We start from the raw sequence: 19,578 nt of genomic DNA on the forward strand, positions 1-19,578 counted from the left end.
GTTGAATGGAAAGGAGCTGCAAGTGAAGCCCATGAACAGAAACTGGCAAATAAGTTAATTTGGGAGGGAGGATTTACACAAGTAGTACAAGAACCGACTCGTCTCAATAACTTACTAGATGTATTCTTGGTTAAACCATGGGAAATTGTTGATAAAACTGAGGTAATTGAAGGAATAGGAGACCATAAGGCTGTAATAATGGATGTAGGACTCGTACCAAAAAGGCTTAATAAGAGGGTTACACAAGACAAGAAATTGTACAGAAAAACTAAAGTTGATGAATTTGGGACTTACCTTAAATCACAATTCAGTTGTTGGATAAGTGAAGGGAGTAACGTGGATACACTTTGGGCTAAATTTAAAGGAATTATTTGGGAAGGAGAGAAGAGATTTGTACCTGTTAAGAAGGGTAAAATGACCTCAGACCCTGTTTATTATACAAGGGAAATAAGAAAATTAAAAAGAAAATGTAGAATAGTAAACAGGAAAATCAAAGAGGGTAGGGAGAGTAGAGAAACTAGAAAACAGCAAATGAGGGAACTGAATAGAGTGAAAAAGGAAGCAAAAGAGAATTATATGAATGGCATACTTCAAGAGGGTAATGACCACAAAGGGAAATGGAAAAAGCTGTATTCATATATCAGGAATCAAAAAGGAAAAGGAATCCAAATTCCTACAATGGTGGGAGAAGGGGGTGAACACTATTAGCAGATACTGAGAAAGCAAACCTATTTAGTACGGAATTTAGAGATTCAGTAGATGATTGTCAAGAGTTGGAAACCGAAACAGAAGATAGAGAGGGAGAGAGACAGAGGGAAACAAGAAGCTTCTCATTCACAAACGAAGATATTTTCAGAGAAATCCAACTGCTTCAGCAAGGAAAAGCAGCTGGAAGTGATCAAATTACTGGGGAGGTATTAAAGACAATGGGGTGGTACATAGTGCCTTATTTAAAATTTCTCTTTGACTATGTCATAAATAATAGTGTAATACCAAAGGAATGGAAGGAATCTATAATAATACTAATTTATAAAGGAAAGGGTGATAAAAGGAAACCAGAGAACTACAGACCAATCAGCCTGACCAGTATAGTTTGTAAAATTCTGGAGAGTTTAATATCGAAGTACATCAGAGGGATATGTGATGATAAAAATTGGTTCATGAGGAGCCAGTATGGATTTAGAAAGAAATTTTCTTGTGAGGCACAACTGGTGGGATTTCAGCAGGACATATCAGATCAGTTGGATTCAGGAGGTCAGTTAGACTGCATAGCCATAGATCTTTCCAAAGCCTTTGATAGAGTGGAACATGGAATATTATTAAAGAAATTGGAGGGAATAGGATTGGACGTAAGGGTTACACGTTGGATAAAAGCATTTCTAAATTCAAGGGTTCAGAAAGTCAAAGTAGGAAATAATGTATCTCAGGAAGAGAAAGTTTGGAAGGGAATTGCACAGGGTAGTATAATTGGTCCGTTACTTTTCTTAATATACGCAAATGATTTAGGGAACAATATAACATCAAAAATAAGATTGTATGCAGATGACATAATTGTTTATAGGGAAATAAACAACATTGAGGATTTCAAAAAAGGCTTTCACGGCCGCAGATCTTATAATCACAGCAATAGAACCAGCTTTTGGGTGGTTAGGCCTTGTGCATTGTGCAGAGTTTCGTCCAGACGTGCCATTTGGACTCATCAGCTGGAATGGCACGCCCCTCCAGGACTCTGCTTAGCAGTGGCAGACTAAACTGTGTGGTCCCACCGTGTTAGCAAATCAAGTTTGCTAACCTGCTAAAGGAGAAATGATTTCTCCGTTTAAAAATGCTCCCCCATTGGAGATACAATTTCAAAAAAGGCTTTCACGGCCGCAGATCTTATAATCACAGCAATAGAACCAGCTTTTGGGTAGTTGGGCCGTGTGCATTATGCAGAGTTTCGTCCAGACGTGCCATTTGGACTCATCAGCTGGAATGGCACGCCCCTCCAGGACTCTGCTTAGCAGTGGCAGACCAAACTGTGTGGTCCCGCCGTGTTAGCAAATCAAGTTTGCTAACCTGCTAAAGGAGAAATGATTTCTCCGTTTAAAAATGCTCCCCCATTGGAGATACAATTTCAAAAAAGGCTTTCACGGCCGCAGATCTTATAATCACAGCAATAGAACCAGCTTTTGGGTGGTTCTATTGCTGTGATTATAACATTGAGGATTGTTCAGAATTACAAAGGGACCTTGAAAGTATCCAACAATGGGTTGAAGAAAATAATATGAAGGTTAATGGAGGCAAATCAACTGTTACAACTTTTACAAACAGGAGCTTTAAAACTGAATTTGAATATACTTTGGATGAGGTAGTTATCCCAAAAGATGGCAAGTGCAAATACTTAGGTGTGAGATTTGAAAGTAATTTGCACTGGAAGGGTCATATTGATGACATTGTTGGGAAAGCATACAGATCATTACATGTCATAATGAGGCTACTTAAAGGATGCAACAAAGAATTAAAAGAAAAAAGTTACTTGAGTATGGTTCGTCCATTATTGGAATATGCAAACAGTGTTTGGGATCCTCACCAAGAATACCTAATAAAAGAAATAGATAGTGTGCAGAGGAAAGCAGCAAGATTTGTAACAGGGGATTTCGGGAGAAAGAGTAGTGTATCAGAAATGTTAAAGGAACTTGGGTGGGAAACTTTAAGTAAGAGAAGGGAGAAAACTAGACTTACAGGATTATATAGAGCCTATACAGGAGAAGAAGCATGGGGAGATATCCGTGAGAGGCTTCAGTTGGAAAATAATTATATCGGCAGGACTGACCACAAATATAAAATTAGAAGGAATTTTAGCAGAAGCGATTGGGGTAAATTTTCATTCATTGGGAAGGGCATGAAGGAGTGGAACAGTTTACCAGGGGTAGTGTTTGATCCTTTTCCAAAATCTGTACAGATATCCAAGAAGAGAATAAACAGCAACAGAGAAAATAAATGAAGTGTTAGAGGGCATTCGACCAGTGCAGGTTATTGTAAATAAAAAAATGTGTGTGAATAAATTAATTCCATCCCCTGGTCTAAGGAGTTTGGACAGCCAAAGTAGGGGACTGCCTGTAGGGGTGAAGTACAGTGCGGACTTCGAGGGCCCTGGGACCGCTACGGTAGCTGTGAAGGCCCTTCAGGAACTCTGAAAAGTGGTGGCAAAAGGGGCTCTGGTTAAGACGCAGCAGGTCGTTATGCTACTTAGGATCCAGAACGGGTAAAAAAAAAAAAGTAAATAAATAAATGCAATGTAAATATTAATGTTGTACCAGTTGTATAGTATCATTTGAAGTAATTCCACATACTGTATATCTATTGACCATATTTGTAAGTAGTACAGGAGATATTATAAGTAGAATTTTGTAAACAATATAAATTTATTAAGGATGAGCTGTGTGTTTAATAGAAAACATTGTTAGCGTAAATTGTATAATATTGTATTATAGGAAAAATTTTCTTCTCTTGTTAATTTAATATTTAGTGCTTGACAATAATGTATTTTAGTGTACCATTTGCCACCGAGGTAGACACCTCATTGGCAAATAAAGAGATTTTGATTTGATTTGAATCGAGAACAAAATGCATTCGGAGCCAATTTGCTCCCTGCTTTCGAGAAACGAGAGAAGCTTAGCGAGCAAGTAGGGGAAGAAATAGGGGAAGTGCATGACGTAATATGTACTGAAGGCCAGTGGCGCAAATGTATAGCACATCTTTCTGGACAGGTTAGATTGCCACACGATATGCGTGAACTCGTGTGAGTTGGCAGTAGTGTGTTTCCACCTTTATCCTCGCATCACACGGCGTTCAAGCCTAATTTGTAGATGTTGCATTCAATATTGAAGGGAGTTCAGCGCAGCATAGGCCATCAACACCAACAAGTTTCAAACCTTCCTGGGAAGAAAATAGTTCAAGAAAATAACACGGCAAAATTTTTAATATGTAATAAAATATTGAAACACATTAAAAATTTAATCTGGAGTGCCATTATTCCTTGTGTCATGCCAACAAGTATGATAAATATGAAGGGCGGGAAAGGACACCTTAGTTATAGACGAGAAAGGTTCCACCTTATCAATACAAATTTATTTATACAAATATCTACAGTACCGGTTTCGACTCTTTACATGTAGTCATCCTCAGCTGTACACCGTTACCTTCACATAAATCAGCTTAGTTGATTTGCCTTGTCCATAATAATAGTCATAATGATAGGATATATCTTACTTCTAATTGAGCATACATCAGGGTGAATTCGACTGTGTACAATCTAAAATGTGTAGGTGAATTTTTTAGGCCTGAAATCATGTAAATGGGCTGTTATTAAAAGTACAGTTACGTAAACACTTTTTTTAAAATATATGTGAAATATGTAAAATTTGTCTTAAAATATACAGTTCAAGTAAAATCCGTTATAATAAATAAATAGTTGCTCTAGGGAGCCAGTGTTACTCGCTCCGCTCTGGGCGGTTGCCTGTCACGGACAAGAGAGCAGCGGACATGCGTATTGCATAACGTTGCCATACTGTACTTGCCACTCAGATATGTTGCCATATGAAGAACAGCTATATTGATGATGATGATGATGATAATAATTTGGAGCATGGATCATGTGAGACTAACAGGACACAGATTACAGAGTATAACAGGACAAGAAAATTATTCATTGACAAAGGAATATACAGCAGTGTGCAATACGTCCTGAATAAATATATTTTCACGATTAACTGAAGCTTTGGGACACGTACATTTACCAAAAGAAAATACAATTTGTGCGATTTGCACACATTTTTTGCACTCTCATTAACATACATTTTAATATTTGTATGGCATTTTTGACTATGACAACAAATTAAACACACAAAATGAAACATATCACTTGTGTACTCCTCCTTCACGGGACCTTTGGGCTCGTTTAGAAACTATTGTATCAGTGATTGATACTATCAATGAATATTGAATTTTCACGACCGCATTGTAATCGAAACAGACTTTCAACGTAATAGGTCGTGTTACGTACATGTAGTACGTGTTGAAGAGATGTTAAGTACAGAACAAATGGCCAGCCAGACACCAGTGGTAGAGCAACCGACGTGAAATCGGGAGGTTGTGGGTTCGGATCCCACTGGTGCGACAGACCTCCGATTATCACTAAACACATTTTTGTAAGAAGAGAAGCTTCTTTCTACGTCACAAGACGTTATTGGTGCATATTTAAATAATATTAAATCACTGCTGTCAAGTATACACTCATCTTGAAATGTACCGGTACCTTCTCGCCTAAGAACATCATTTATCTTACACATACAGCGAAAACTGTCATTTCGATTAAGCACGGTTTGAAGTTTTCGTTTTACACTGACGCCAACTATTCCATATGATTGTTGTGCTGAAAGTTTAACACTTCTCACAATTTAAATACTTGCATGAATTTCTAAGTTAGCAGCTTTTAAACGAGTAATTGTACTCGATATAATTAAAAAGTTTGACTTAATATACGCCAGACTTTCTGACAAACTGTTGGAAAACAATTCCCGCGCAGTCTTGATAGAAGAGGCAGAGTATTCCTCTTGTATTAACTACAGATTTGGTACGGAAAAGCAGTTTTTTGAACACTAGTTCTCATTCAGAAAGTTGACGATGATTTTGCACAGCTACAGCTGTCACCAAACCGCCAAAATATGACGTTTCTACGAAAATAGCTCAAAATATGACTTTATGACAAGAAATAGCCAAAATATGCATTCATATGACAAATAAAAATCACTTAAATGTGACGATAATCACCTGATTTGCAGCAAAATCCAATCAGGCAAGAAAATAGAGACAAAGAAAAAATATGACTTGACTTTTTCTAAACATCCGAGCCCTAGTAATTTAGTATTTTAGGTGTTGTCTGATGAGGATCACTATTCCTCCACCTTCTGTGGAGTCCCCGTCTACTCGTTGGATTTTGTACCCCTTTACAGAGAACCTTACAGCTGGTTTTAAGAACGTTGCATTGATGAGTGCCACGTCTATGTGGTACTGATGTAGAATTTTTTCAAATTCGATTTTTCTTTGCTTGAGCCTGCATGCGTTCCAGTATAATATACTTAGTCCTTCGATCTGAGCATTGATGAGTGATCGTCTACTTCCCATGATTTAATTGAAATATATGATTGAGTGCTACATTCGATGGATTTACCGGCAGGAGGGTAGGAGAGATCTAACAATAGATTTATTATCCTCTCCCTTACTCCCCTGGCTGTGATGTGTTTCATCAGTATATCGAATTGTTGATATGTAGGAAATGCTGATAGCACTTTAAATGCTTCTTGCCGTGTGGGTGGCAGTACAGTGGGAGTGACTGCATTGGGCTTGTTCGCGATTCGGGTTTGACCAGTGTCTTTAATTGTAGTTAAAGAGGCAGCAGTAGATTTGTTGGTGGACAGGAGCGCTTGCTTGTACTCCTGTTTGTTTGACAAGGTTGTAGATGTGGCATTTTGGGTATTGTTGTCTTCTTTCATAACCGACAGTGGGGTTCGAACCCAATATCTCCTGGATGCAAGCTCACAGCTGTGCGACCCTAACTGCACGGCCAACTCACCCGATGATAGCATATTCATTGGTGATAGACGACAGCACGGATATAAATTACACCTCCCAACTTGCTATGTTTATCAGAGGTGTAAACAGTGACCTTGTGGCGAGAGACATGATCTTCTGCCTGTGCACTGCATTATACACCAAAGAAAGCTATGTTCAAAGCAGATTTAACTTGGAACTGTCATAGATGTAGGTACTAAAACGACTAACTTTATCAGATCAAGGGGACTGAACCATACAGAATATCAAGAGTTTCTTCGTGACATTGAAAGTCAGTATGGTGATGTTCTGTATTATACGAACGTGTGGTGCTTAAGTAGAGGAAAAGTTTTACATCGCTTCTCTGCTCTGAGGAAGAAATACCTCTCTTCATGGAAGTGCACAGTGAACCACTAGAAGAACCGAACAATGGAAAATGAATACGAGATTTGGCATTTCTAGTAGACCTCACCAGCCACCTTAATGATCTTAATTCCTCCCTACAAGGTAGAGAGAGATCTTACCATTATTCACCTCTTTGACCATGTTAAAGCTTTTAAGCAAGAAGTACTGCTGTGGGTAAGTCAGTTCATGAATGAAGACACAACACATTTTCCCACTTTGACTGCAGAGTTGTGCTTAGCTCCAAACTATTCCAGTAAAACATTATAAGAATATAAAGATGTTTTAATGTCACTATATGACGAATTTGAGAGTAGATTTCACGATATTCAGGCATTAGAAAAGGATCTGCAAGTGTTCGCTACGCCCTTCTCAGTGGATGTGCAAACTGGTAGACCAGAACTGCAGCTAGAGCCGATTGACTTACAGTATGATACTCAAATGAAAGATAAGTTTGCAAACACAAACAGTTTGACTGAATTTTTTGTTCGCTTTCCACAGGAGAGATTTCCTAGATTGCACAAATGTTATGCACAAATTTTAAGTATATTTGGATCAACTTATTTATGTGAACAGAAGTTTTCATTAATGAAGGTTTGTTAATCTAGACACAGGAGTGGGCTCACCGATGAAAACTTGAAAAGTGCTTTGCGACTTATCAGTATGCAAACGATAGTACCAATCGAAACAGACTTTCAACGTAACACGACCTAATACGTTGAAAGTCTGTTTCGATTACAGTGCGGTCGTGAAAATTCAATATTCATTGATAGTATCAATCATTGATACAATAGTTTCTAAACGAGCCCAAAGGTCCCGTGAAGGAGGAGTACACAAGTGATATGTTTCATTTTGTGTGTTTAATTTGTTGTCATAGTCAAAAATGCCATACAAATATTAAAATGTATGTTAATGAGAGTGCAAAAAATGTGTGCAAATCGCACAAATTGTATTTTCTTTTGGTAAATGTATGTGTCCCAAAGCTTCAGTTAATCGTGAAAATGTATTTATTCAGGACGTATTGCACACTGCTGTATATTCCTTTGTCAATGAATAATTTTCTTGTCCTGTTATACTCTGTAATCTGTGTCCTGTTAGTCTCACATGATCCATGCTCCAAATCATCATCATCATCATCATCATCATCATCATCATCATCATCATCATCATTATAGCTGTTCTTCATATGGCAACATTTCTGAGCGGCAAGTACAGTATGGCAACGGTATGCAATCCGCATGTCCGCTGCTCTCTTGTCCGTGACAGGCAAGCATCCAGAGCGGAGCGAGTAACACTGGCTCCCTAGAGCAACTACATGATGACGTGTGTTCTAGAAGACAATCCCAATTTAATTTTATTAACTGATGTGCAACTGGTGTGCACCACAGTGTAACAGTAAGGTAAAGGTGTATTCTGCCCGAAGGCAGGTTCGAACCTCCGCAGTGGTGTGCCTGAGCCGGAGTTTACATACGGTAGGGTGGCCAGTTCCTTTCCGCTCCTCCATTCCCTTAGCCCCCACTAACAGTGCTTGGCAACCCGTCCAAATCTTGACCATGCCCAATGTTGCTTAACTTCAGAGATCTCACGGGATCTGGTGTTTCAACATGGCTACGGCCATTGGGGAGTGTAACAGTAGGCCCAAATAAATAATGACAACATAAAATAAAGTATACAAATTTACTTGGATTAATTTACCAAGGAAGACATTTGATAAATTTCCAACTTCTTTGAAATCATTTAAGAAAAGGCTAGGTAAACAGTTGATAGGGAATTTGCCATGTGATTGACAGTCCTAAATGCAGTTTTTGTTTGTTAAAAAAGGAAGCCATACTTTCCTGTGTCGACTCAGTTAAGTGTAACTTAGGAGCTTTTCAGTCTGTTAAACGCTCAAGTTAAATATAAATATTACACTATATCATGCCTGTAAAAGAAACACATTATTAAACAAGGAATAAAAATACACACTGTTAAACAAAGAATGACATGTTTTGTTCTTGAAAGATCATCATCGGACACTATCAAATCACACTCATTTATTTAGAATATGCATGAAATGAAAACCTACAACCTGTTTTCCAGTCAGTGACTGGATCAGGGATGGAATGAATGAAGCCCCCAACTTGCGGTGAGGATAGGAATTGTGCCGGCTGCCGAGGCCTGTCATACCCCTCTGGGGCAATGTTTAATGATTGACAGATGAAATGAAATGGTATTGGAGAGTGTTGCTGGGAATGAAAGATGACAGGGAAAACCAGAGTACCCAGAGAAAAACCTTTCCCGCCTCCGCTTTTTCCAGAACACAAATCTCGCATAGAGTGACTGTGTTTTGAACCACGGAACCCAGCGGTGAGAGGCGGGCGCGCTGCCGCCTGAGCCATGAAGGCTTTTTTAGAATATGTATATGACTGTTTAATATTGAGGAACTTAATGATACTCCAACTGGAGTAGAGACAAAGGAGGACATAATTTATTAAGATAAGTTCCAGATTTAAAGTTCCTAAGTATTAAACAGAAATAAACATAAATATTTGAGTGTGATTTGATAGAATCTGATGTTCTTTCAAGAATGAAACATGTTATTCTTTGTTTAATAGTGGGTATTTTTATTCCTTGTTTAATAATGTGTTGTTTTTTATCTTCAGGTTTGTTATAGTGTAATATTTATAATTAAGTTGTGTGTTTGACAGACTGAAAAGCTTATAAGTTACATTTAGTCCTAAATGCAGATCAGTGGTGATTGTTTGATCAAAAACTGTGCCAGTTTTTCCTTCCAGTGATACATTTGTTTTGCTAAAAATTATTGGCCATACACACCAGCTTGCACACCTAGCCTTTGTCATCTAAAACCTTTGCCATTGTGGCATTATTGTCCACCAAAGATGCTGTTATCTCTGCACTCAGTTCCATCAAACATGCTGATACTTCTCCTTAAGCCAACCCTCTTACTTCAGTATACAGCAGGAAGGGACTCATGATGGCTTCCCATATCTTCACACATTAGTTTGAGAGCCTGCGATTAAGAAATCTGGATTGTATATAAGTTACTATTTTTATGGTATCGTTCAGCACTATTGTAAGCTCAGAAGATATTTTCTCTAGGCTAGCGTATATCTGTAAAGAATGCAATTGCTGTTGCATCATTTCTTGGCTCCAGCATTCTGATCCATCATTACCTTCACACCATCAGCGCATATATCTGCACAGTTTTCCCATGGTATTTCATTTGATGAGAAGGATTCATCTAAATGATTAAGCATTTCACCTCTCTGATGTATTGGTTGGTAATGCCCTGCAAAGGAGGAGGACATCTTGGTAGCTTTGTAAGTAGTCATAACCAACAAATATACCATTAAAACTATCAACCTGGTGATGTCAGTTGATCCTTCCATTTGTAATGCTTTCAAAATTTATTTTTTAATACAATTTGCTTTATGTTGCACTGATGCAGGTAGGCCTTATGACGACCATGGCATAGGAAAGATCTAGCAATTGGAAGGAAGTGACCGTGGCTGTAATTAAGATGAAGCCCCAGCATTTTCCTGGTCTGAAAACCCCACTATTAGTAGCTCTGAGAATGGTTTTCCATGGTTTCCCACTTTGAGACCAGGCAAATGCTGGGGCTGTACCTTAATTAAGACTATGGCTGCTTCCTTTCCGTTCCTAGCCCTGTCCTACCCCATGAACACCGTAAGACCTACCTGTGTCAGTGCAACGTAAATTTTTTTTATTAAAAAACATACTCCACGATGGGTCACTTTGTTCACCTCTGCATCATCTGGGTGTTTGAGAATTCTGGATTCTATGTGCTTGACAGTCAATCAAGAGTGTGGTTGGGAAATCTCTTCCCTGCAGAATGGCAAGTAACTCTTGTGGATAGGTAATTGAAGCTCATCTTCCTCATGATAGATTGAAACCACTAAAACCCTTCAAAGTTGTAGGGATTGATTTTGCCAGGCCTGTATATATTTAATTAGGAAGGAGAGTCAGGAAGTCAAACTTGACTTGACTTAATTCCTGTTACTTCTGGGTGGAGCAAAGGGCACATGCAAGAGCTCTCCATCTGACTCGATTTGCTGCCACAGTTTTGATATTCTTCCAGGACTTTCCAACGTTCTTTTACCTGGATTTCAGCCTTGTGTTGTTGGGTACGCTCCCACAATTCCTGATTTGATATATCTGGCCATCGCACCTGTTAATGAAAGTCTGGACCTTGCGTGTTATCTCTCCAGTCATCTTCCACATCTCACACCCATAGAAGAGCACTAATTTCACATTTGTCTCAAAGATCCTCAATTTAGTCTTTGTTCTCAATTCTCTGGACTTCCACACTGGCCAGAGCTGGGCAAAGGCCCGTTTGGCCTTGTTTACCCTATTTTGGACTTCTTAATTTGCCCCTAAACTTCTAGAAATAATACTTCCTAGGTAACAGAATTTGTCAACTTGCTCTATCTCGTTCTCTAATACCAGTGGGTTCGTGTTTCCGGCATTGATCCTTAGCTCCTTTGTCTGGCAATGTTTATTTTGAGTCCCACCTTTGTCCTTCCGTTTCAAGGTCTTTCATTTTCTCAGTCATATGTCTAAACGAGTGAGATAATAGACATAAATCATCCGCAAAGTCCAAATCTTCCAGACGATCCGTCATCCCCCCTTGTATTCCCCTCTGCTTCCCTTCAACCACTTTTCTCATGACCTGATCTAATGTCAACAAGAACAGCAAAGTTGAGAGCAGGCACCATTTTCTCACTCCTGACTCTATTTGAGAGGGCTCTGAAAGGCCTCCATCATGTTCCACTTGGCAGGTGTAACCTCTGTATAACATTTTAACCCATTTTAATGATTATCGTTGGAATCTCATACCTCTGCATCGCTCTCCAGATTGCTTGGCTCTGTACACTATCAAAAGCTCTTGCAAAGTCAACGAATGCCAAGTGTAGTGAAGACTGATATTCCATGGACTGTTCTACTATAATTTGTAAGGTTTTTATTTGGTCTATACAGGATCGGTGTTCTCTAAACCCTGCCTGCTCTTTCCAGATCTTAGCCTCCAATGATTCTCTCAATCGGTTCAGTATGATTCTCGCAAAAACTTTACTTGGTATAGACAAGGGTGTAATTCCTCACCAGTTGGTGCAAAAAGTCAGATCCCCCTTCTTTGGTAGTTTTATCAAAATGCCCTTCTTCCAATCCTCTGGGAGTGTCTGCGTCTTCCATATATCTTTGAACAATGGCAAAAGCATCTCAGCTGTCAACTCGTAGTCTACATTCAACACCTCCATCACAATATTATCCACGCCAGGTGCATTGCCTGCCTTGCAGCTTTTCAGTGACTTTATGATCTCACTCTTCATCAGCAGGTTGATATTCACTCTCAATTCCAGAACCTATTGATAGTCTTCCTTTCCTTGATCCTCCTGTATCATGAGTTTGTTTAGCACTTCTCTGAAATGCTCTTTCCCATTTGTTCTTCACTATTCATAAGTTCTTACCTTCCTTGGATTTTATTGGCCTGCGCTGATTGAATTTCTTTTGAGACAGTAATGTTGTAGAGCTGTTTTGAGTCTCCTTTAAGTGCTGCCTCCTGTGCCAACTCTGCTAGGCTATTTACCTGATTCCTTCTGTCATTTCTTGCTGCTTTCTTGATTTGTCGGTTCAGTTTATTGAACTGCTCTATCAAGCTTCTTTTCTTTGTTTCATCTTTGCAATGATTTACCTTTGTTTTGATATCTCTTCTCTCTTCTACCTTCTTCCGGGTATTGTCTGATATCCAATCCTTTCTCCTGTTTGGCTTGAATCCCAATATCTCCTCACTTGTATTCACAAAGGCTGATTTTATCCTTTCTCATTTTCCATTCACTCTTGTTTCATTTGGTCCTCCTCCTGCGTTATCTAGATCAAGTGAACTGTACCTCTTCTTCAGTTTGATCACAAAATCCTTTTTAACTTCATCATCTTTCAATTTTTCAACGTTGAATTTTCTCTTTCCACATAGTTTATTTCTTCAATTTACTGCAGTAATCTTAAGTTTAACTTCAGCTATTACCAGGTGGTGGTCGCTTCCCCAATCTGTGCCTCTTTTGTTCCGAGTGTCTAAGAGGGATCGTCTCCACGTCTGGCTGATAGCAAAATGATTAGTGTGATTTTGTGTTCTCCCATCTGGCGAAACCCATGTTACTTTTTGACATGTTCTGTGAGGAAAAATTGATCCACCAATCACCAAATGGTTATTTAGGCAGAATTCAACAAAATGCTCTCCATTGTCATTCTGGACTCCCACTCCATGTTTCCCTAGAACTCTATCCACCCCGTCATGTTTATTCCCAATCTTGGCATTCAAATCACCTATTAGCACTTTGATCTTTTCTTAATCTTTGTTAGGACACTTTCAAGCTGTCCATAAAAATGGTCCACCGAGCTCGATAGCTGCAGTCGCTTAAATGTGGTTAGTATCCAGTATTCGGGAGATAGTAGGTTCGAACCCCACTGTCGGCAGCCCTGAAAATGGTTTTCCGTGGTTTCCCATTTTCACACCAGGCAAATGCTGGGGCTGTACCTTAATTAAGGCCACGGCCGCTTCCTTCCCACTCCTAGCCCTTCCCTGTCCCATCGTCGCCATAAGACCTATCTGTGTCGGTGCAACGTAAAGCAACTAGCAAAAAAATAAAAATTAAAAAAATGCTCCTTCTCTTCTGGCTCTTCTGTTTCTGTTGGTGCATAGCGCTGTACCAGATGAATATTTCTAACTCTTGTCTTGAACTGTGCTGTAATGATGTGGTCTGAAACAGGGTTCCAGCCAAGGAGGCATTTTCGTGCTTCTCTTGTCAGCAACAGTCCCACTCCGCTTTGGTGGTCATCATCTTCCTTTCCTGAATATAGCAATGTTTTGTCATCTCTCAACTGATGCTCTCCAAATCCATTCCATCGTGTTTCACTCAGTCCAAGCACCATCATCTTATAGCGGTCCATTTCCTTTGAAATCTGTTCCAGCTTTCCTGCTTTGTACATTGTTCACACATTCCAGAAACCAATTCGAGTCTGAGTTTTCATTTCAAAAGTTGTCGTTCAGATATCCGTCCGGTTTACTTTTGTATTTGTTTCTGTATTTGTGCAAGTTATTAGCCCATAGCACCCAAAGTCCAGTGGAGGGGCTGCCTCCTATAGCATCTAGGCATGCTGATTTTCTGTCAGCCTTTCTTCCCTTAGCCTTTGGAGAACCAACTCCCTATACTACAAGGCAGTAACTTCACCAGAGCCCCATTAGCCACTATTTTCAGGGTTCCTGCAAGGCCTTCACAGCTACCGTAGGGGTCCCAGGGTACGCGAGGTCCCCACTGTACTTCACCCTTACAGGCATTCCCCTGCTTCTAACGTTGCCCGTGTCCCATGACGTGGACAAGGGGTTGGACTTACGGGAGACCAATTTGAGTCCGAGTTTTCATTCCAAAAGTTGTCATTGGGATATCCGTCTGGTTTACTTTTAGAAGTACACAATTTCCGTAATATGAACAATTCAGTCTCTGTACCCCAGTGTTTCTCAAGCAGATGTGATATGCCTAACACTATCTACACGAACAATGCCCAGACGTTTCACACCTCCAACTGAGAACTGAGTGATTTGTGGGGCACTTTCACCGTTCAAAGAACATAACAGCATTTTGCAGAAAATGGGATCACATGGAGATTCATCGCTCCCAGGGCTGCTTGGTGGAGAAACACTGGTTGAGGAAGGATTTGGGTTGGTCCCAGCTGACAGAAGGAGGAATGAATACCATTTTAATTATGAATGAAGCAGCCTTAAACTCCAGGCTTATTGCACAAATGAAGGAAGTAGAACGGCATCGACGAACACCATCACATTTTCTCTGTGGAGAAAGGCTGACAGTAGTCCCCATCAGACTTTAGAGAGATTGGAATATAAGGATAATTATACTTTGTACCACAGATGGGAACACACTTACCTGACCTATCCAACTAGACATCGCTTTGTGGGTTGTGCAGGGTTGGGAGGATATTGCGGGCTGGAGATGGCCCCTTTTGTCCGGGACTGAAAATGGTTTATTATACCATGGACTTAAAATGGCTCCTTGAGCTATTTATACATTATATACTGTATTATTTCTTGTCCTACTGTAATATTATCTCTGAATCCTAGTCGATCCTGGGTCAAGATTTTCATTGCAAGAATCACATGCCATCAGGCAGGGTATCTAGCCTTGAAACCCTAGCCAAAATCGAAACGAGCGTGGGTGCCTGCAGTAACCCCAGAGATAAGTGGGACAAACTGAAGAAAGTAAAGTTTGTTGAACGAGGTTATACTGTTTGTTGGTAGCGAGGTGAATATGACATGTGAGATCTTTGTGTTATTAAATATGTGTTTGTTAGGGTAATTTTCCATGCGTACTTCATAATCTTTACCTTAAAGGCTAACGTGCATGCATGCATGCATACATACATACATACATACATACATACATCTTCTGTGCTGGATAGTCCATTTTGCTTTTGGTTTGCAACATTCTGTGAATGAACTAAGAGCCTCCACAACCTTTTATTTGTAACTGGTGCTGTGCCCTCTTGTACTTGTATACCTCTTGCTTTGAAACCATTAAAATCCGAGTCTAGAACCCTTATTGCCTAGGTCGCCTCCTGATTTTCTTACTCTCCATAGCTGAGTCCATAATTCTCCTAGATAGCCTATCCTCATCCATTCACCTCACACGATTCCACCATCAAACACGTTCATTCGCATGACTTCATCCATTGTTTCATCATAAACATAGTCTTTTAACTCTTCTTTGTGAGTGCCCCTGCCTTTGATCCAGTCTGTTTGTACCAAAAGTCATTCTTGCTATTTTAATGTCTTTTACCTCGAATTTATGAATCAGATATCCTGGGTATATCCAGCTTTTCCTCCCATACAGTAAAGTTGGCATAAAAACAGGACAATGTATGGATAATTTTAACTTCTTTTTTAAGGATTAGTGTTGATCACAGTTGTGAGCTAACTATGTTATCTTTCTAAATCAACTTTCAACCTATTAGGTCGTGTTACGTACATTTAGTATGTGTTGAAGATATGTTAAGTACAGAACAAAAATGGCCAACCGGGCACCAGTGGAATCCAAACCCACAACCTCCCGATTACGCGTTGGTTGCGAATCCCACTGGTTGATTTTGATTACAATGCGGTCGTTAAAATTAAATATTCATATGTTATCTTTACTACTCTTCGATTGTTCCATTTACTATACTACTATCCTGGGTAAATGTGTACCTTAAGTACTTAAAATGATTCACATATTCTAGTTTTGTATTCCTTACTTGGCATTCAAATCTTAGAAGTTCCTTCTTGACATGACTTTAATCTTGGAATTACTTATTTTCATATCATATTACAGTTCTGTTGAAACTCCAATTTTCAACATATTCTGCCATTAAAACCTAGTTAGCAGGGTAAAGTGTTCGTGAGGGTGCATAGTAACTTATGAGATTATGACATTGCTATCAAATACACACAAAATGAACTGTAATCTTCCTGTTGAAATCTACTTTAAGAGATATAAACTTGAAATCAGGCATTAATAAGCATGGACAATGCCATTACTATAATAATCATTAAATAGTAGGAATGCTGGTTGCAAGTAAGCATGTTTTTTTAAGAACATGTTTTTTTATTATATATTGGAACTTTCATGGTACACTCAACCACAAAAGAATTGGCCAGGATCCTTCTCACATTGTGAGGATATTCGTAAATAATGGATAGCCAGTGGCTGAAGAGATGATAGTTGAAATCCTACCACCTGCACAATATTTTCATCCTATTTCAAAGAAGAGGATTTTGAAAGAAAATAATTTTCTGCAGTAGCCAACTTTTTGTGCAGTTGAGCGTACATTGATAAATTTACATGACACTGTTTTCTCCTTTAATCCCATTCTGTTAAAAATAATGCACTTTATGATGTCTTTCATTCTCTTATAATCTTTTTTGCAGTGATGCAGAAGGGAGAAGGTACATCATGCCATTATCGATTTCTGACTAAGGGTCAACAATGGATTTGGCTTCAGACAAGGTTTTATATCACATATCACCAGTGGAACTCAAAGCCAGAATTCATTGTTTGCACTCATAGAGTTGTAAGGTTAGTTCGTGAAATATTTCTTACTAGAATATTTCTTTTGCATTTTGCCACTTTGAGTTCTCCTTGTAGATTACTGCAAACATTTTAAATATTCCAATTAATTGGAGGTGCAAATAATATGAAATAAATTTTGTTTTACACAACTGTTCAAAATTCATGCTGTTTTTGATATACCTGAAAATAACAGATCCTCCAGACTATGCAACATGACTTCTTGTATCAATGAGTTTATTTCATTCAGTCGATTGTTAGTGCCCTCTGTGGATCAGTAGTAGGGTGTTCGCATCCATATCAAGATTGTGACTTCAAAACTGGCAGAAGTAGTCGGATTTAACCCTAGAACTGCGGCAGGTTTATCTATCAAATGCTGCAGTTATTTTCCACAATAACCACCATGAAAATTAAGCCATGCCTGTAATCACATATTAATCCTAATATATCCATATTATACATCAATAGAAAGCTGAAAGACTGATCTACACAAAGGTGACAAATATAATAAAAGCTCACTGTTACAATTTCTAGCTATCGTAAAATAAAATTATATATTTTTTGAACAAAGGGAATTTTTTAAATATTTTGCTCTGAGAAAATAATTTCTAATAGATAATTTATTCCTAAAACATAATATTCTGAAAAACACAAGTATGTTCTTACGTATTCCCCCCCACAGTTCTTCACTTTTAATTTAGAATGCTAAGTAAAACGCAATTTTTTTCTCGAAACTGATTTTGAGTTTTTTCTTGTAGTTCGAAACTACAGATTATATTAGTTTTCTTAGGTCAGTTTCATTTTTTCCTGTAGTGTGATCAAATTCCTTATAACAAACTACAAAAATACCAACAGTTCACACTTATCCCTTCATTGACTTCTTCAAACATTGGTGTACTGCCAATAATAACAACATAACCTGCACCGACTTGAACATCATTCCGGTTTTTGGAATTTACCATTACTTTCGAGGCACCTTGTACTTTGCTGACACGTTTGTTACTTTCAGGAATGATTTCCTCATCTGAAATAACACCGTAATCACTGTCACCATCAGTACCGTCACTAAGATCTTTGAAAATCAAGCGCTTCATATCAGAATCCTCAACAAAGCAGGCTGCCATCTCGATTCTAAGAACATATCAAAGCACTTTAATTTCTACAGCTAAATAAATCTCTCCAGAACGTTGCTTGTTTTTCAAAGACTTTCAAAAGTGAAGATAAAAGTATCAGTATCCATCTGGCACCTATATTAGTGCTATCTGGTGTCCTGTTATAAATCTGCGGTGGAAGAACGACACCGTCTGTCAGAAAGGTGATCGCACTTGACGAAACAGTGCACCGTCTTCGAGAAAGACGGTCCGCAGTTCTAGGGTTAAGGGTGGAGGAAAATCCATTTGACACTTTGTTGGCATATAAAGGATCTCTGGTGACACATTTGGTGTTTACCCAACTAAATCAATTAAATACTAGTTATTGGTTACCCATCAGAGATCCACTTGACTCTGTCATCTGGTAGAGTAAAAGGATACATCAAAATGAATGCGAAGGCAACCTAGGTGTAATGTAACAAAGGCTTTTCAGTCTGTCAAACACACAGCAAATACAATGTAAATTAAAACACTATAAACATATCTGTAAAACACACACTAACATACAAAGAATGACATGTTTCGTTCTACAAGAACATCCTCAGATTCTATCAAATCACTTAAAATAAACTTATATATGTACAGTATTGTTTACGTAGCGTTAAACTTGTCAGTGATAGAGAGATTAGTGATAACATGAAACAGTAATGACAAAAAATAAAATATATATACAATAATTAATATAATGTAAAACTTACGTATTTATCTAGACTGCCGATGTTAAGTCTGTTGCTACCAAACACTATTCCAGGACTCATCTGATACACCTTATGTTCTACAAACCTCAAGCTGGACTACTTTCTCGTGTATCATACCCTAACTATTGTTACCTTCTCTGTTTTGCTTTCGTTGTTTTAACTTTTGAGAATTTAGCTTTCAAGATTAATCCTTGTATTTGCTGTCATGTGTTTTATATTTCAACTAGTCATAGTTTAACATTTGTCTTGTAGGTGCTATCATGTGTTATATATTGCTATTCGATAAGTTGCATTTTGCTCAATTGATTTGTTGGCTGATGATGACGCGCAATGAGTGTCGAAACTAGTACCAACCTTCTCTAAACGTTATGTGATATATATTCATATCAATAAACATTCATGGTATTGAAAAGGTGGACCTTTAACATTTTCATTTTACTGTACTAGAATGCAGGTCAAATATAATACGGGTCTTCGTGGGTTAGTTGCTCAGGAAACAATGGAATGTGCTGTACTCCTGCGAATTGTGACATTATGGTGTTGTGAATAATTTATTTTACTGAACACAAAATTGCATATTTCAATTTCAGGTGGTTCCTAAGT

General features: G+C 38.5%; 1 protein-coding gene across 1 annotated transcript in view; it reads left to right on the forward strand.

Annotated features, from left to right (window-relative positions):
• Clk (circadian locomoter output cycles kaput protein Clock) overlaps positions 1-19,578 on the forward strand; it is a 938,225-nt gene that overhangs the window by 556,857 nt on the left and 361,790 nt on the right. The window contains exon 12 of the mRNA XM_068225986.1: positions 16,988-17,135. Coding sequence (XP_068082087.1) covers positions 16,988-17,135 — 148 coding nt within the window. The remainder of the gene's footprint in view (positions 1-16,987; positions 17,136-19,578) is intronic.

This window comes from Anabrus simplex, chromosome 2 (assembly GCF_040414725.1).
Source record: "Anabrus simplex isolate iqAnaSimp1 chromosome 2, ASM4041472v1, whole genome shotgun sequence".
NCBI lineage: Eukaryota > Metazoa > Arthropoda > Insecta > Orthoptera > Tettigoniidae > Anabrus > Anabrus simplex.